This window comes from Erithacus rubecula (assembly GCF_903797595.1).
Source record: "Erithacus rubecula genome assembly, chromosome: 2".
Classification (NCBI taxonomy): domain Eukaryota; kingdom Metazoa; phylum Chordata; class Aves; order Passeriformes; family Muscicapidae; genus Erithacus; species Erithacus rubecula.
Genome location: NC_136685.1, coordinates 44168330 through 44187778, shown reverse-complemented (window position 1 = coordinate 44187778; position 19449 = coordinate 44168330). Strand labels below are relative to the sequence as shown.

Genomic DNA, 19449 nt, shown 5'->3' with positions numbered 1-19449 from the left:
TCAACATTGTGAAAATGTTGGCACTATTTTCACAAACCACAAGTTTTGACAAGCTTTTTCCTTCTTCTCTGCTAGCATTTAATACATCTTTTTATTCAGGCATACCAGCAGACATAAATCTCCTGCCACAAGCATGAGTCCCTAAAGGAACAAGAATTACCTTTGACAGAATGTCAAACCTTTAGGGTAGGTTTATTATGTCCTATGCAGCTCACATCCTGAAAAAGAGTTTCACCTTTCACTTCTTCATAGTATTACTCTAATGATACTTTTTCCTTAGCATGGACTATTTTGTCTACACATGCTTAAACCTTTCAGTCACTTAACCACATAGGCCACAGAATAGATTTCCTTCCAGGAATTGAAAGAAAAGTAACTAAGAAACTAAACAGCCATTTCATCCTGAAAACAGTAACACAGATCTAATGAAATTAAAATGAAATTTAAAATATTTTTCATAGCTGGAGAAAATAACTAAATCTGCCTTCAAAAATTTAAGGTTCATGTTAAGATGTAACATTAGCTTTCCAAGCAAAATGTACATGAAGTACTTCTAATCATGCTCAGACTAGAACAAGCCCAACTTAATCTTTTATTCAAGTTCATTAAACAAAATCACATTATAAAGCTCAAAAAGTCTTGTTCATTAAACGGCTCCATAGCATCAGAGGGAAAAGATGTATGTTTCCACTAGAGAAAATCTTTCCAGTTAAACCAGAAGCCACATAGGGAGTTTTGTCAGGGGATTACTCCTGATCTTTAGAAGTTTCCTGAATATTATTTTGAAGGTTGCCTTAAAACCAATCTGGACCTACTTCTTCTTGCTTTGCTAAAAATGGCACAGAGATGACCTAGCATCTTTCTTACAAATTCATCTTGTTTGGAAAAGCTCAGCATTTCTGAGAGGCTTTCTTTGCAAAGAAAATGAAAAATCATCAGTGGTTCCACTTAAGTCAACTTTTTCCCGACCAAGTGATGATGACAGCTGTGCCAGCTCCACCCCAGTACAGACAGCAAAGGCTTCAGCCACAGGAAGGTGCATGGAAACCACCAACAGAGACCACACCAACAAAGAATTTATGACTTCCACATTTTTTTCTTTGTTCCCAAAGCAAATCCGTTTAGTTAACCTTTGCTATCACATCTGTAAATGGGTGTTAAAAGAGACCATCACAAGGAAAGCTGTTGTGGAGCTTACTGGCAAAGACAGGTCTCAAACCCCACTCATTTCCTTAAGATCAAACTCATAACTGTAGTAATTCTCAAACTTGGGCACTGTCTTACAGATATTGCCATAAGCAGCAACTCAAGTGGCAGAGCTCCCTTACATCTCCCATCTCACCCTCTGCTGCCTCCCCAGTGCAGCAGTGCACATCCAGTGGTGCTGTGAGCCAGATCAGGGAGCTGATCCAGGCTGCAAAGCAGAGCACAGCCCCTTCCCTCTCCCCTACCTGCCTTTTCAAGTGCATTTAATTCCCTGACCTGATTGCCAGTCCCACAAACAGCTGCACCTTCCTAACTACTTATGTCAGCACTGCTGCTGCACTCCCCACATGGTGTTATCTATAAAGTGTTTGGTTTGTGGGTTTGTTTGGTTTTTTAAAGAAATATTATTATGTATGACCTACTGCCTCTGAGAAACTGGAGAAGGCTAATGGCAGGAAGGGTGGGTATCCCTCTCTCTCTGGAAGGAAAGAGAGAAGTGCCCAGGAGTTACCAAGTCTATGAATCTTTCAAGCAAGTATTTCTGCAGAGCCCTGAAGAGGTGAATATGTGAAACACAAAGAGAAACCCCTCACTCATCAACTACAGCACTTTATTTTTCCTGCAATATACTAGAAGCCCTGAGGTATTTCAAATACGTTCAGAGAAGAAAGAAAAAAAGAAAGAAAGAAAACAAAAAAGTAAAGCATTTACAAACTTCTTTTCACAACATAACATATAAACCCTGTCTAACATTTCTTTCAAATAACTGTTGAGCAAGGAATTATTCCTTTGTGCAAAATAAGCCAATGGGAGCTGAATTCTATTGCCTCTTATGAATTAAAAGCTCATTACTGTTTATTAGCATGTTGCATGTGCTCTTTGGAGAGCCTCGTTAATTCTTCATAATAATTTATTTTCATCTGAAAAAAAGAAAAGTAAATGGCAGCAATGAGTGCAAGTTCTACATCACACTCAGCAGCTGTGACTGCCTGTTTTTGGCAATGACTCACACCAAAGAGGTGAGAGGCTCACAGGGACTTTGCTTACAGATGTCTGGGGTGAATCTGTAGTGCCCAATATCTCACATTTCTTTGTTGCATTGGGAGACTAGTTTCTGTCACAGGCAATAACATGACACACAAGAGAGAGAGGAGACATTTTGCCTGAATATTTCTCCTCCTCACTACTTCAGTCCCATCCTTACCTTCCTTCAGATGAAAGAGCAACTTCTATGCCAAGGAACTCAGTTGCCACTGGAGAGAAACATTAGCAAATTGCAAGAAAAGCTGAAAAGATGCAGGTACTCATGGACTTCTTTGGATTAGAAAAACAAGGAATTAGTTCAAGGAACATGCCTTTATCTGAAAAACAAGTGAAGAGGGAAAAGGGTTTTAAACTATCTTTTGCCAACAGACCATCTTGGGTCCCAGCATGCCCATCTACAGCTAACAGAGATAGTCACTGCTGCAGCAATAATTCCAGGGCATACAGCAGCATCAGTAATTCTCCTGCCAGCAGTAAAGATCAGTGGTTTAATTTTGCATATTTAAAAGTTTTAAATTTTGCAGATTTAAAGCTGCCACTACCTAAAGCAGCCTTAAAACTGATCACAGAGCTCTGCCTTAAGTGATAGCCCTTTCACTGCATGCCTGCTGAGCACAGCCTTCTCCAGGGAATACATCTAAATGTTGGGAAACAGGGAGAGAAACTTAAATTCTGAAGTTCACCTTACTGTGCATTGCAGCACTGTGTATGTGAAAAATACTGTTTATTATGCATAAACAATACAAGACAAGAAACTCAGCTTCTTGCCAGAGCAAAAAGATGGTCTGGGCAAACGGTGGAAAAAGGGCACTGCAGCTCTGTAATGTTTGCTTTGGAGGCTCAGAGGGTGAAAGGAATCAAGAGGAACAAATTGCAACAATCAAAACAGAAGAGAGGGCCCATATGGGTGTACTTCAGGATCATAGATGGAGTGAGAGATCCAGATTTTGTAGGTGTTGTGTTGCACACAGAAAGAATTATGGGATTAACAAGGGGGAAAGTTGGAAGAAAATGGGATTTTGTCATCAACTATGCATACTCCCTGTTATGTTCTACTAAGAACTTTGTGTCTATTTCCCCTGAATTACTGGTGCTTATCTTAGAGAAGCAGGGTGGGGGGAAGATCAAGTAAACACAATATCGCCGAAAGTCAAACAAAACAAGAAATGAAGAAGAGATGCCTTAGAAATTTCTTCATCAGAGAACATTTGCTGTGTTCACTGATTGCTACGAATAGATGAGGCCCATGTTATTTAGGGCAAATTTTAATCCCAGATCACCTACAAATGTTTCACTATGTTCTGTATAGCTGTGTGACAGCAAAGCTGCTCTTCCTATATATGGTGTTAGTCATACTGCTAACTTGGAACATTCATCCATTTAGAAAGGCAATCCTACAGAGACTTCACATTCAGAAGTCTCATGTCTCTTTTCCTTGTACATTTTTAGGAAACCTGACTTCTGATGCAACTGACCTATTTCTCAGCTATGTTTTTGGATTGCATCTGGGATGTGTCAGTACTGCTAGAGGCACTTTAGCAAAGTTCAAAGGGAGAAGATAAATTGCACTGGGAGACAGGGCAGAACTCTGCACCATGTGTAATACACATGTTAACATGTTTTATGTATGGCTATGTTATATATATTATGCACAGCTAACATTTTCCACTTTCTTCTCTTTAATAATGAAAATATCTCTAACAGAGTTCTGCTCTAGTCTCCTCACCCCATTCTGCTGCTCCCTCATGTTAGATAGCATCCAGAATAAACCTATTTTCCCCTGGCTGAAGGATGCAGCAATCAGTGTGACACCCAATGTGTCTGCCATGTGCTCTTTTCATGCTCTTTTCTACCCCTCCCCAGCTGCGCCAAGCCAGTGGTGGAGGGAAACCCTCACAATCAACCCAGAAAGCACTTACTGAAAACAAATAAGGTTGCTAAGGAACTGTAGAGATAAGCTCAAACCTACCAATCCAGGCAGAAGAAGAGAGTTCATATGCTCTTTTGAAATATATGCCTTTCATTGCTCTCAGTGCTCAGTCTGTCACATTAGACTAGCACAGAGCTAAGGCTGTGATTATGTGCACCCAGGACAGATACCCAAAAATGTGGGAATCCCAAGAACCTACCAGGTTTCAGCACTCAGTATCTACCTCTCTTCCTACTTTTTGTAATTCCACCACACCTAAAAAGAGTCAAGAAGACATAAATTGCACATAGGCTGTATATTAAATGTGTATCATCAGTTATCTAAAATGACAGGAGCCTGGTTAACAGTAGCAGTAAAGCCACCAGCAGCACAACTGGGCAACACCAGCATAGAGACCACGGGTCTACAGAAGGCACAAACTGTACTCTTCTTGCCCTTGCCATCCTGCCAGCTAGACTAAAGAGAGTGTGGGCTTGACTGACTATTTGCATCTTCACCTCTGTTTTCCTGCACAGGCACAGCCTCAGAAGCCATGCTTTGCCCACAGGTATTTTCTTCAAACCAAAGTTATTATGAGACTCAACCCATAAATAAAGCTAACTCCTGTGTGTTGGGAGGTGAGTAGATGAAAGCCAGAGGGAAGAGATGAACATGGCAGTTATGCCTTGCCTGTGCCAGGGAACATGGGGCCATGTTTGTGTGTTTTCACAGCCTGGTGAACTCTGAAGCAAGGAGCAATTGAGGTGGGGCAAGCCCCTTTCAGCAGCTGCTTTTTGAGTACTGCACGTTCTGTTCCCCATGCACACAACTACAGACAAATTTGCCTACTCTTTGAAAGGCTCTGAGAAAAAAGAGCATTCCACTAGAAAGGTTATATTTAGCCCTCCTATCAGCATTCACCTTGATCAGATACTTGGAATGCAGCCATTGCCTACAGATGTGTGCCTGTAGCTGCTGTACCCCTGAAATCATACCAGCCACCAGCCTTGTGGCTTTATCACTGCTTCACAGCAAGGCTGAAACTTCTCTGGAGGGCATGAGGTGGTCTCATTTGTTAACTCAGCTTCATCCTATCTCATCATATAGAGATCAGAGCAGCTCATTTCTGCTGTGAAAAACAAGAGAGCATTTCCACTTCACACTCAAGAATTTGCACCAAAATGGTAATGCTTTGAGTACTACTACAAAGTATTTATCAGAAATACAGTAGTTTTTAATCCTTGCTAACAACATAACCTGAAAGTGACTGGCATGAAAAAGCATAACTTAAATATCCTTACAGTATGTTCAAAAGAATTTCTCCTTGCCTCACATATCTAATACATTTTGTCCACCACATAGCTGTATTTTATCAGCAAAAAAATCTACATATAAAAGATTATTCACACAAACAGCCACAGGTGGAGGACATCAGGCACTTCAAATCTCATCTGCAAAGGGCAAATAAATGCACCTGGGTTCTCCCCACTGACTGATTTCCCATGCTCAAGGACTTCTTACCTCCTGAAGCTTTAAGTAACCATACACAGGTGTTGGAAAGTGAAGTAGCCCTAACCTGTTCAAAACTCCCCTTCATACAAGAAGCTAATCAGCAGTAGCATTAAAAAAAAAAATCTACACTAGAATGCAACACCTTCTCTCTGAGGCCTCCTACTGAACAACTGGTTCACTTTTTACATTGAGAGGTAACAGGATTTTAGGATGGTCTACATTACTGCTAAGAAGTTAAGTTTTAAAACCCAAATTAAGCACCAAAATTAGCTTCCAAATTAGGAAAATCTAGAAAATTAGTCTTTTAATCTATGGGCATGCTTCCATGAGTTTACAGTATTTTGCTATTACTTTTAAAATTCAAACCTTGTAAAAGACAGCATTGCCTGTTATTATGTTTTTTACAGCTTTCAGACAAAACCCTAGTGATTTGTACTTCAGAAAGATACAGCAGGAAATGCAAATCTGAAGAACTTTATGGAATCATCAATATCTCAAACACATTCTTATAGATTGGAGAAAAGGGTTTGGAGAGAGCCATGCAAATAAATTGATGATAAATATTTTGTGCCCCCAAAATGAACCCAAACTTTCGAAGTCCTTCCTTTTTCACACTACAAATTTTATCAAATGAGCACTGCAAGAATGTCATGGGTGGCATTTGCACAGCTCCAGCTCAGCCCTCCCATAAGGAAAGCAAAGCCACCCAACAGCTTCCATCCAGGATGCAGAAGACAATTGAAAATAACAAACCACCAATTTCTGATGTGACACTTTAGCTGATTACAAAACTAGCAAGAAAATTATTAAAAACATAAGAAAGTTGAGCAAGCTTGCTGTGTTTATGATGACATGTATATACTTCTATAACAATTATGATTAAAGGGCAGAGAAACAGCTTCCAAAGAGACAGGCAGAATTAAAAAATTGAGGTTTTTCAATGTGTCCCAAAGCAGAACACCACACCAAAGTCTCACTAAACTCTTCAGTGCTCATCCCCTTTATGCAAGTCTAGCTGAGTAACTCATGAGCACAAACTTGGGAGGAAAGCAGGGTAAGAAGAAAAAATATCTGAAAAAATGGACCTTTAGTGGTTGCTTCACATACTTCCATTCTGGGCACAGATCAAGCAGCAAAGATTGAAATTCAACCTGTAAAGGTTTCATTTATACCTAAAGTAAATATCAGGTACTTTGCTACCATGGTGATGAACACAGTAAAAACACCTGAAGTACTCCCACTTCTGCCAGTGCAAAGCAAGGCCTGGTGCAATAGTCAGAAGCAAAGCCTGGCCATCACACATGTATTGAGCTCACACTTTAGAAAATGGTTTAAAGTTTATTGAGTGCTGCAGTTGTGCAAAATCTGAAATATATAAACAATAAATGAACAGAGCAGTGCATATTATGCACATTCACTTCTCTGGTCACACTCAAAATATGTAAGAACTGACTGATTAAGGGCTCCCAACAAAACAGCAATAAAACTAAAGTTTCTGGGGGAAGGAACCTAAATCCATCCCACTCTGACTGATTTGATGCCAACAAGAGATGCCCAAAATCTGGAGAGAGATTGCAGGTCAACAGGAGAGCACCTGAAGGGCAGCACAGAGAAATTTAGCCATCTCCCACCAGCAAGTTACTGGTTGGTTGGAGCCTTGAGGAGCCTGGTGTAGTAGAAAGTGTCCCTCCTCATGGCAAGGGTGTTGGAATCAGATGATCTTTAAAGTCCCTTCCAATCCACTCTGAAACTGTCCAGGAAATTAGTCACCTGTTTGACTCCCATATATTGCTAATACTCAGAAACAAATGCTCAGCTTTGGAAAATTAAGAAAGTTTTAGCATGCTTTTTATTTTAAATAACCAAGCTCCATGTTAAAGCTCAATACCCCAGTGTTCCCTTTAAAATGACAAATGATCAAAAAGTTTTTTTGTTACAAAACTAAAGCTAACAGCAGCTCAGTCTTTTATGTCTGACAATTTATATTACAACATATATTCTAAACTTGAAAGTACAAAGAGTTTTCAAAGCTGTCCCAGACTGTCAAGCAGACTTTAACTTTTTGGGAGTAGCCCCACCATCTTCAGCTGACTTCTCTGCTGGCCTCTTTTTTAAGCCTTTCATTTTCCGTGTCTGCAGTTTGCTAAGATCTTGCTTCTGCATGTGGATTCGACCATAAGTTGTACCAAACACATCATGGGAGATATTCTTCTTCTTCTTAGGCTGCAAGAGAAGAACAATGTTAATATTTCTGAGTACAGTCCCAGGAGCTCTGGTGAGGAGCAAGTGCCCAAAAGCAAGGTCTCATACATTGGTTGGAGTTTAGAGACTAAGATTTGTGCTATGTGTGCTTCCAGAGGGGAGCCTGGATGCCAGCTGAGAACCACAGAAGAGCTGTGGCCCCAGGACTGTCAGCTGGCCTTGAGGAAAGTGAGCTCTGGTCAAATACACAAGTTGTTCTTCAGCCTTAGCTCTTCTTCACAGAGAGATCTGAAAGCAATGCCCTTTCCAAGGTACATACCTTCAGGCCTTTTGGCTGTTTCAAAGACAGCTTATAAAGATCATCTGAGGCTAAATGTGTCCTCCTCATAACCAGATCTAGTGAAGGTCCCATCTCTTCCAGTTCAATTCTGGGTATTTTACAGCCAGATTTCTTCAGAAGCACTCTAGGAGGAGAAAATCAACCAAAGTCAACATTGCCCCTGTGCTAGAGATTTATCCATCTTCCTTAAGAATAGGTTCAATCCTGCAGTTCAAAATACTATTAAATCAACTGCTACCACTAACTCTAAAATTGAAAAGGCATCCATCAGTAACAATTTATAAGCAATAGTCCCATTACAATTTGAACACATCCAAAATATGACGTGGCTAATGTAATTTATTTTTTAACAAAATCAGTATAATCAGTATCACTTTTAAGACTCAGCCCCAGTACCCTGAAAGCCATATCACTTTTCAAATTCAAAACAGCACCCTGGGTATTATTAGACATGAAAAACATTCACTATAATTTACAGCAAAATAACCTGAGCACTTATCTGAGAAAGTGTTTTGGTTCTTTGTTTTTAAGAATGAGGCTGATTAAAATGATTTTGAATTAAGAGAAATCCAAATCAGATGGAACACAAGCTATGAATGTTCACAGCCTCCTAAGGCAGGGAGTGACTGTGAGGGTGAACACGAATGCTACAAGAAAGATTTCCTTGTCCTGCCTCATTCACAGAATTCACACCACCTTTCTAAGCAAGCCATATGGAAAAGCAATCCTCTGAGCCAGGAGAAGCTCAACAAGGAAGGAGGCAGCAAGCTCAAGTGTTTTCCTTCTGCTGTACAAATTACACTGGAGCACCTCTACACATTGCACACTCAAACCAGTTCAATTTCACAACTACAGATTAAAGGTGACACGTGTACCAAACCCCAAATAGATAAAACACATACTCACTTGTAGGTTCTCATGTAAATTTTCCCATCTACAGCTGTGAAATGCAGAACATACTCCAAACCAGCCAGACGAACACTGGGCACAGTGGGACCTCTGAAGAAATCTGAGAGAGTATTTAAAAGGAATAAATGCCAGGTTTCTTGGCTGAAAATAAAGCCAACAGATGCCTGTAACAAACTGGCAATCTGGGCCCATTTCAAAATAGGAATCTCACAAAATAGCCACTACTTAAAAGTGCATCCTGGCCAATACACAGGACAGAAATTTAACACTGCACATACAGTGTGCACAGGTGAATCCAAATGTGTGTGGATATTCTGAGAGGAACACAGTGATTTCCCAAAGATAATTTGGTAGCAATATACATGCTACCTATATATATATATATATATATAACCTATATGTAAATGCACAGAAAAGAGCAAATACACTTTCAGAGCAGTGACTTAGCATTATTGAGCTAATGTGAATAATTGCATCCTCTATTATTTTAAATATTCATCTCTAAAATTATCTTATTTGGTGTTTAGGGCAGTCAATACTCAGACAAACACAGATCTGTACAGAGAAGCCATTTCCTCAAGTATCTGTTTAAAGACATCATTCAAACCTAATACTAAAATCTTAATCATAGCCAAATTTGGGACACTAGAAAGGGGGATCAAAACCAGTACATAGCAGATCAAAACTGCACCTTGTTTACTCTTACCTACATTTTCTCTCTCTTTGGGAAAAAGTTTAGATACATATAATTTCTTTCATATCTCACTCACAATAAGGCACTTCTGTCCTCTAGGTAAAGCAATATTTGTCTATTAATAAGCAACACATTTATGAAAATAAGACACTTCAAATACTTGCCCAGTTTGCAAAGAGAACACTGAAATACAGGTTAAATACAAAATGAGCTGCCTCTAGCAAGGTTATTACATCAGGCTATAAAAATATACTGTGCAATCAGAGAGCCTGCAATGAGCACAGCAATCTGTCCAACATATGCAGTGGGTGGAGAAAGAATGTGACCTTGACCAAGGGAACAAGGTGTGCTAATAAACATGACAGGGCAATGCTGAAACACAGGACTGCTAACATGCAAAGCACATCACTCTTTTCTGCTCTGCCCTGTTTTCAGAACCTTCGGCTACTTGTCTTTTCCTTCACTACATTTTGCAAAACACAGTTTGGCTGGCAAATACCAGATGGAGTCGGCCCAGGAAACTTTCTTGGTCAATTAAATTCTCTCTTATTTCGAGTCTAACTTGTAGTTAGGGGAAAAGTTGCAAATAAAACATTCTGTTTGCTTGTGGCATATTTTTTTCTCCTTCAATTAGTTCTCTGTAAGTACACAAGTTACATTCACAGTGATTTTATTGGCAACACCTCCCTTTCATATTTTACTGTGGCATCATACATATTTTTACCCACATCTCTTCCAATAAATGCAGGTGGTCAGGAATTTGTTTCCTGGCAACACTGAACAGCTGCAGAAACCTTACACTTCAGTACATCCAGAGAGTTGAAGTTTTTTTAACATACTCTTCATTTACAACTCTTGCTTTGGTTGGACTAGAGACTTGCTTTCTCCTTTCTTTCCATTCCTAGTTCTCTTTCCACCTTGTCCTCAAACATGTTTCCAGAAAGTCTAATATATTCTTTCCTACAGAGAGCTTTTCAGGACCTTTCTATTTCCAGATTAAATTCCTAATTGATTTTGGAATGTAACTCTTTCTGTGTCAATTCATATCCAAAAGCTGGTAACACTGTATTCTATGTAGCATTGGTTAGCATGAATTCAGTTCAAACATTTCCCAGCCATCCCCTTTCCTGGCCAGAAAAAGCCCTCAAATTTTTTCAAACACTCAAAAAAAGTCTGTGTGAGGAAGGCTGTTTGAAGACCAAGGTGACAGCCAATCTGAAACTGTGGAGATCTGCAAACCAACGTTTTAGAAAGTGTATAAGCAAGCCCTGTAGTGACCTGGCCATTTTTAGGATAAAACAGATGTGCAATAACGGAACTAACAACAAGCAGGCAGTGTTTTAAGAGTTGAAACATCTTACAGATACAGGCATAAAAAACTATTAGAATTTAATTAGATGCATTCCAAGACTCAGATCATTTAAATGAATGACACTACCATGTTGGATAGCAATAAAAACCAAAAGAAAATAAAAGTAGGATGTCTTTGTCTTCCAGGTCTCCAAAGAAAATGCATCTGTCATTTATTTCTCCTAAACAGCTTCTTCCACTTCACAGTTTAACCGGACTATAGCATTTGGTTACCACAAAGACAATAATTCACCCTTGCTCTTAATTCTACCAAGAAACTGCTGTAAGATGATTGTCCAAACATGCATAAGCCCTTTTGATAGCACAAAAGCCAGTGAAAGCTTGGTTGTTTCTCAGCATCACTGGCATCACACTGCTTTGGCAACAAGAAGCTGTCAGCTATCTGATATTCCCTCTGGGATCCCAACAATACTGGTACAGCAACAAAATATTTGCAGCTGCTGTTACAAACACATTCTCCTATCTTTCTTAGCAAAAGTAGCAGCTTAAGGGTGTCTTTTTCAGAAACAGAACAAATCACCTCTTCCTTATAGTTAAGGGCAGTTTAGAAGTAGGTCAGATTAATACCCAAACAATTGTAATTTGTTAGTGATACCGTCAAGCCTTTCTTCTCCTTAACCTTTTTCTTTGTCTATTGTTTTGCATCTGGGTATTTTCACAGAGCTCAGCAGAACAATTAAGAACTGGAGTACCTGGCATATGTCCAAGAAGAAAGATTGGGTGTGGAGTACAGTTTACTGCCAAGTTATTAATGGCTAATTAATAGGAGAGGAGAAAGGACAGGCAAATATCAAGAGAAATAGGAAGGACTACTACTGTGGCAACTATCTTCCTATGCATGTCTCCCATTTCAGCTGTTTGATCATGGGGTGCTTAAGCAAATCTGGATACCCATCATTGTGCAGATGCCTGCACAAGATACACTTCAGCAAATGTCCCTGCTTCCTGTGTAAATACTCATTTACAGTGACACAAACATGCAGCAGTAAAACTCTCTCAGTTACCACCCTTTCACCCATCCCCAAGAAACAATCAGTTGCACTGAGAGGATGAAAATTTGCTCCTCTCCTGCTCCCTTCCAGTCTCATTCCTGATGAAACATCTTGCTTTAAGGAATAATAGTAAGAAAAAAAAAATCTCATTTTTAGGGTTTTTCTAAAGAGCAATCATTTACCCGTTTGCTTAGAAACCTAAGAATGGAATTGAAAGAACAAGACTGTTCTTATTGGGCCAGGTTCAGTATTTTCCCAGAACTTTAAAAAAAAAAGAAAATAAAAGTAATCTACTTTTAGGAAAACTATTGCAAAGAAAAATCACTCTGCCCTACTTACTAGCTCTAGTTTTGCCAAGCAAAAGACATTTTTTAAGTGTCAAGAGACACAATATCCTGTAAACTCTATAATGCTACAATGTGCTTTATCTTCCACAGCCTCCAACTATAAGATAGTAAAAAACTTCAGCCAGTTTGTTTCCTAAACTCCAAGCCTGCCTTAAAGTTAGGGCACAACTTACAGCTGATTTTTACTCTCTCCAAGTATCCTAAGCAACAGCATGTTTGTTAGAATTGGTGGAATTTCCAATAAAAAATGCTCTCATTACAAAAACAGAAGCTGGATGAGACTGATTTGACTTTTCTGTAAGCAAAAATACCCCACTTTCTGAACTTAATCCACTGACTTCAATTTAGATACTTCAAAGCATTTGGTTAAAAAAGTGATGACCCATGAAGGCCAAGACATTTTGGAAAATGACAGTTTTCCCAAACTCAAAGTAATGAACTCTAGGGAATATGAAGTTTCATCATCAGAGTATTTTAGGACATTTTTTTTTCCTTCCTTTACAAGTCCTCACAATTAGTTAACTTCAGTTTTATGTGACATGTGCTCATTCTTGTTTTCCTCCTGTGCTGAATATAAGCAAGCAATTATTGATAAAATATCTTTTCTCAAAAGATCATATTACTACAGATCCATGCAATCCTACTGTCCAAATAATCAATATACTGACCAATAAGAAGGCTCTTCAGTCTTCTGTATTCTTCATTCACATCAAACATGTCACCAGCAAATATCAACATAGGTTTTGTTCCTTCAGGACACTTACTGTTCTGTGGAATAGAAATTTTAAAACAACAACAGTTTAGACAGTTAGGGAACATATCATTGACTTAACAGGTGGGCAGCCATTCAACACTGAAAGAAAAACTGCTGTGACCTGTGATCAAAAGGGACAGAATAGACCAAGCAAACTAAATTAAAAAGTGGAGCATAAAATTAACATTCCAGAGTACACAAATTACCAATCCTCATATACTGCATGAAATGCTTTTTCAAACAACTTAATTCATTTCAGGGCACAGAAAAAAGTGCAAAAAAAATCCACCAGTAGGTGTCACTGAAATACTGAATTAGCAATTCCTTACCTTGATCTCTTTCAGGGATACAAACTTCTCAACACCCAGTTCAATCATGTCTAGCACATGGTAGTCAAACATGCGACCTATGAGAGTAAAAAAGACAATCCAGGTATTTAAATATTCACTGAAAATTACACCTGTCATCCCAATAAAAACCCAAGTGAGACTTATTACCTATTACCAGGTTGTTAGGTCGCTTCTTGTTATGTGAGCCAAAGAGAAACAGAGAACAATCTGATTTCTTGGAAAAAAACTCCTGAAATTGAAGAAAAGAATCAAACTTCTGAGTTGCAGTTCACAGAGTTTAAAATATTCTGCAAAGGCACATGGCACAAACACATGAGTTTAGGAGCTGCTTAATGAGAAGAGCAACTGCATTTACCAGAAGAGTTTTGAGCATGTCATGAGTGTTTTTCAGATTTTATGCTAAAACTGGCAGCTGGATTCAAGATTCAAATAATTTCTTTTTTAATTTATTATTGCATCTCAAAATATAAGTCAGACAGTTTTTTTCTTGCCATTTTATCTTTACTACCCTTTCTTGTAATTCCTATTATTTGGTTTTACACAAGATACTTTCAACCACTTCTCCTTGCCTGACAAGTAAGTATTGGCAAGCTGGCTGCTGTTGTAATGTCTCATTGTAGTTTCCCAACTAAGCTTTATGAAGCATATTGGCTTTGCCTGACAGCTTCTGAACAACCATCTGCATGTGGCTATAGTAGGACAAGAGTCATATTATAGAACAACTTCATGTCAATTTATATTTTAGACTAAGATGCTGCCTAAAACCAAGCCAGTGGTGACTATCACAGATCTTTTCTCCAGAGGAACAGATTAGAGAACCTATTATGGTACAATGTCCAGAGCCAACATTACAGCAGTTCTTTCTAAAGATGTCTTTTTATGCACTTCTGCCTCCCAAGGCAGCTCCTTATCTTGTGCATCAACAGTGGCTCCATGACATAAGCACACACAACTTATCCAGGGCTTTCCACAAGTACATATCTGCACTTGGAAGTTGTGAAGTACAGAGACTTCTCCCACCCCTGCAACAGTAGCAACTCAGAGAGGACATTGCAGCTCTGCCCCTCTGGGAGGTCAGAGAGACACTTGGAGAGGCTGGATTAATTGCATCTACAAATCACACAGCTCAGCATCCAGTTTTGCCACCAGACCCCTGAGAAATGCTGACTCTAGACAGGCCAAGAACAGATCAGAGGGGATTCCCCTTGAAACACATGCTCCTACAGCTCTGTTAATCACTGTGTGTTGATATCTGTACACTAATAGCTCTATACTTCATTAAAAAGATGTAAAAAAATCAAATGCTTTGAAAATACCCTACATACACTGCAAAAACACATACATTGTGAAATTGCCCTTTAAAAAAATGTCTCTAGCCAGTCAGCCAGGACTGCTGCTAAATGATTGAAAGGGGTTTGGTGAGCTTTTCCACCAGCTAAGCACCCTTGATGGATCCCATGGAGCTCCACAGACATATGTGCCTTAAGTGGTGTAGCATGTCACCAACCATTTCTTCCTGCATTATGGGGGCTTCATTCTGCTCCCTGTCCCTGTCTTCCAGCTCAGGATACCCAGAGAGCAACTGGTGCTGCTATTATAGACTGAGGCAAAGAAGGCATTAAGTACCTCAGCATTTTTCTTGTCCTTTTTCCCTGTGTTTCCCTCTGCATCCAGTAAAGGATGGAGATTCTCTATAGCCCTAATTTTGTTGGTGATGTAATTGCAAAAACATTTTTTATTGTCTTTTATGGCAGTAACCAGATTAAGTTCTAGATGGACTTGGGCCCTTCTAATTTTCTCCCTGCCTATCCTCACAACATCTTTGTGAGTGGCCTGCCTCTCCCAAAAGTGATATACTCTCTTTTTACCCCTTGGTTCCAGCCAAAGCTCTATTCAGACAGACGATTCTTTTTTCCTGATGGTTCATCTTCTGGCACACAAGGATAGCCTGCTCAAAACTGTTCAAAGAGAAACCATCATTTATACTTACCAATGATGTCTGGTCCTCAAAAGGCCTGGTAATATTTTTCCTGAGAGAAGAGTAAAAAAAAAGGTTAAAAAAACCCAAAAAACAAAAAACCTAAAAGAAACAGGCTCAGATAGCTACTTCTTATTAATTCTCTAATAATAAAAAGTTTTGCATTCTACCAGAAACTCCAGCTCAGTTTGAGATCAAATCACAACTCATATTACTACTGCCAGGAATGCCTTAGTGCCTTCATTGCCATTTTAAGTACTTTCCTCCAAATTTCCTGTCTCCTGGGGCCTGATCTGCAGAAGACCATCACTACTACCACCAGGGATACTATGTCTGTTTATTCATTAAATTTAGCTATTACAGTTTTTTTCTGCACTACATTCATACAGACGCTGGGTTCCCATTTTGAACAAGACTTGGAGCTGAATCCTGCTCTGTACTACCTGCTACAGACCAATGCTGACCACACCTAGCTTGTTTCCAGTCCATTGAAAATTATGATCAGTCATCTTCTGCACCCTGGTCATTGGTCAAGCCCTCTACACTAGCCTGCATCTCTATTCATGCCCTGAAACTACCAAAAGTTATCTGTGTGTCAGAGGACTCAAAGATGTCAAAGTGAGATCATTTACCTTTTATACAGTACAGCAAAAGGCTTCTTCACAGCATACTGCAGAACACAAAATTTAACACGTCATCTCTAAACATGCACTGTTGTTTTCACAATCCTATACCTTAAAGGATCACGTGAAACAGTAACTATGCAGAACAGGCTAGAAGAAGATACTTCAAAATGCCTGCTCACAGTAATACCCTTTGAGTTGGTGACAATCTTTTTTCCAAATTAATTGCACAAGAAGTTATAAATAAAAAATTAGCTGAGAAATAGCTGAAATCAAAGCCATGTAATGCAATCCCTCTGCTTCTAAGGGGCATAAAACAGGGAGAGAACAACAACTTGATTATAAAAAGCATGAAAAAACAGGAAAACAGCAAAGCAAAGAGAAAAATGAGGGTAGGAACAGCTATAATATTTTGAGCTATGGAGTTAGGACACAAGATTGGTAACTTAGTTTTAGGAGAGGCTGAAAGCTCCCTATGAATACACACAGTCATCTTACAGTATTCTGAGGTATGACTGAGCTGTGTGATACAGCCCCAGTCCTAATCCTCTTGTCTTCAAACAGACTTGGCAACACTTCACCATATATACCAGGCAATTGTGAAGAAATAAGAGAGTAAGCTTAAAACTTCCAACAAAGAAGAGACTGGAAGAAAACAATCTCCATTAAGAAGCAGGAAATGACACCTTTGGAACACTGGTCATTCAAGATTTGGGGTACAGGGAGAGTATGAAAATACTGATAATGCAGAAGAGATGGCAAATTGTAAGAAAGAGAGAGGAAGGCTGCATGCTATGTCCAACAACTTACAATGTCTTTAAGCACTTCGGTCACTGTTAAATTTGCATTTCCTCCTTTTATGAGCATAGCATTTTTTGTATTTTCATTTAGCTTGGGTTCTCTCTTCTCAAGAAATCTTTTTGCTCTCTTAGTTTTAGGCTTTCTGCAACAATAAATTAAAAGTTAAAAGCTTAATATATGCGACAAGACTTGACACTACAGCAAACAGTGAAGCCAAACAAGAATTGGAACAGTGTTCAAGTAACTTGTTTCAATGACTCAAACTAATCCCATCCTGCAGAATTACAATCAGTGCCAAAAGCCCTGGTTCAGGTGAATGTATTTTTACTGCCACTCTCCCCAAATTAGCAGGGGTGATTTTACTGAAGAATTCTCCTCACGCCAGCTCCCCCAACAAGCCAGGAACTTGCTTATGAGAAGAAAACAAAGTTCCTCAAAGACCACCAACAGCCCCCAAAATAAAAGCACAGGTACAGCACATCTATCTGTTGTCAGGAGCAGTGCTGGGCACTACCCAGGTGAAATGCCGCAGCCTTTGCAGGGGCACAGACCTTACACACATCAGTGGCTTAAGAATTACAGTTCTCCAATATATTATCGTCTCAGTGAAGCATTAATTTTATGTTCTTCTAAAACAAACAATATCCCCACACACAGCGGTATCAGCACCGTCGGGGTGGAACGGATCTCTGGAGATCATAGAGTCCAATCCCTCTGCCAAGGCAGGGTCACCTGGAGCAGGTGCCACAGGAATGGGTCCAGTGGGTTTGGACTGTCTCCAGAGAAACACTCCAGGATCTCCCTGGGCAGCCCGTTCCCGTGCCCTGCCATCCTCCATGTAAAGAAGTTCCTCCTCATGTTGAGGTGGGACTTCTTGTGTTTTAGTTTATGGCAAGTGCTCCCCATGCTGTCACTGGGCATCACTGAAACTTCAGAAATGAAAAGAATTTTCTCAGGCGTACGGAAACACACAAATTCAACATCAGCTGGTCACCGCAGTTACTTTAAGCTACCAACTGAGTAAGGGCTGTTCGGCCACCACCAAATATACGGCAGCGCTCGGTTTCCTCTTTCCCGCACGTTTTCCATAAGGCTCTGGTCTCTGCTGGCTCCCCCACTGCAAGCCGCCCCGGGCCGCCGCCCGCTCGCGTTTCCCGGTGCGGGATCCCCCCGGCACTCACACGACCCGGTCCAGCGCATCCATCGCTGCCTCACGTGCGGGAGATGTGCGGAGCGGCCGTGCTGCGTCACATCCGGCGGGGCTGGCGCGGCGCATGCGCGAGGCGAGGCGGGCGCGCTCCATGGCCCGGCGTGGGGAAGGGTCTGAGGGGAGCCCGCGCGGGGAGCGGCTGAGCGCGCTCGGGCTGTTCAGCCTGGAGAGAGGAGACACCGAGGGGAGACCTCACTGCAGTCTGCGGCTTCCTCCTCAGGGGAAAGGTCACCACATCTCTGTGCCAGACCAAGTAACCCGTTAAGAAAACATGAGAGTCGCTGTGTTTGCATTCTCGAGCTCTCGGGCGCCTCTGTGCTCTCGATGGCTGCAGCAGCCGTAGCAGGAGCCCTCTGTGCCGGAGAATCCGCTGCCACCGAGCGCACCGCAAACCCTCCCTCCGGCACTCGGGAGCCCGCCTATTCCCAGGATCGTTATTCCACTTATAATTGTCCTCTGTACATCAGCAACACACAAATCAAGTGTCAGTGATGTTTTCAAACTTCCATGGTTGCAGTTAAATCCAGAGGGATGGCTGTGCGGTCCTCTTGAAACCTCAAATGCAACACTGCCATGTGAAAGATCCACACCCAGGCTGCCGGCATGCAAAAAAAAAAAAAAAAAAAAAAAAAAAAAAAAAAAAAAAAAAAAAAAAAAAAAAAGAGAGAGAGAGAAAAAAAAAGAGAGAATAATAGGATTGATTGTTTGAAACTGTTGCCGTTTTAATGACTTCTCTTTACTGACGCTGTGCTGTGAACAATGCTGTGGGTGAGCTTCTCCTCTGATCATTACTAATTAAAGTATTACATAATTATGCTGGGATTAATTAGATGTTCCCATCCTCACAGCACTGTTGCAGTTACACTGTTTTGAGGGAGGCAGAGAAAGGTAGGAAAGAAGGGTCAGAGAAAAATGTTTTATGTTTTAAAATTGTTGTGCTTTTGAAAACATTATCCTGAGTGCACCACACACTCAACTGTGACACAGAACGGTGTGTGGCAGTATAAATAATGTAGCAGTGTCAACCCACAGACTAGCTAGGCACCACAATACAGTCACATGGACTAGTCTGGGAACCACTGATGCATGGGTACAGGACCTTAAGTATAAAACGCTTCAGAAAAATGCCAGAGTGGAAGATTAGAGCCAAGAAGTTACTATGAGGAAAAAGAAAAACAGGATGGCTACGCTTCCTTTTGTATAACAC

At 40.3% G+C, this 19449-nt stretch overlaps 1 protein-coding gene across 2 annotated transcripts; it reads right to left on the bottom strand.

Annotated features, from left to right (window-relative positions):
• Positions 1-7502: 7502 nt before the first annotated feature.
• Positions 7503-18312, bottom strand: RPF2 (ribosome production factor 2 homolog). Of its 2 annotated transcripts, none has more exons than XM_079326354.1 (10): positions 18214-18312; positions 17042-17174; positions 16241-16278; positions 15621-15660; positions 13778-13859; positions 13610-13686; positions 13195-13294; positions 9120-9222; positions 8193-8337; positions 7503-7894 (listed from the first exon to the last, which is right to left on the bottom strand). In XM_079326354.1, exons 1-10 carry the CDS (start codon positions 18306-18308, stop codon positions 7715-7717), a joined length of 993 nt encoding a protein of 330 aa, XP_079182480.1. In that variant the 5' UTR covers positions 18309-18312; the 3' UTR covers positions 7503-7714. The 2 variants fall into 2 exon arrangements, with proteins under 2 accessions (XP_079182480.1, XP_079182481.1); XM_079326355.1 differs by having other exon boundaries at positions 17042-17170; positions 18214-18256.
• Between the last annotated feature and the right edge of the window lie 1137 nt (positions 18313-19449).

Coding starts and splice junctions, on each gene's coding strand:
- RPF2 (XM_079326354.1), bottom strand. CDS start 18,308: ATGCGCCGCGCCAGCCCCGCCGGATGTGACGCAGCACGGCCGCTCCGC. Junction 13,295..13,609: donor TATCCCTGAAAGAGATCAAG/GTAAGGAATTGC, acceptor TCTATTCCACAG/AACAGTAAGTGTCCTGAAGG. Junction 8,338..9,119: donor ATTTACATGAGAACCTACAA/GTGAGTATGTGT, acceptor TTCTCCTCCTAG/AGTGCTTCTGAAGAAATCTG.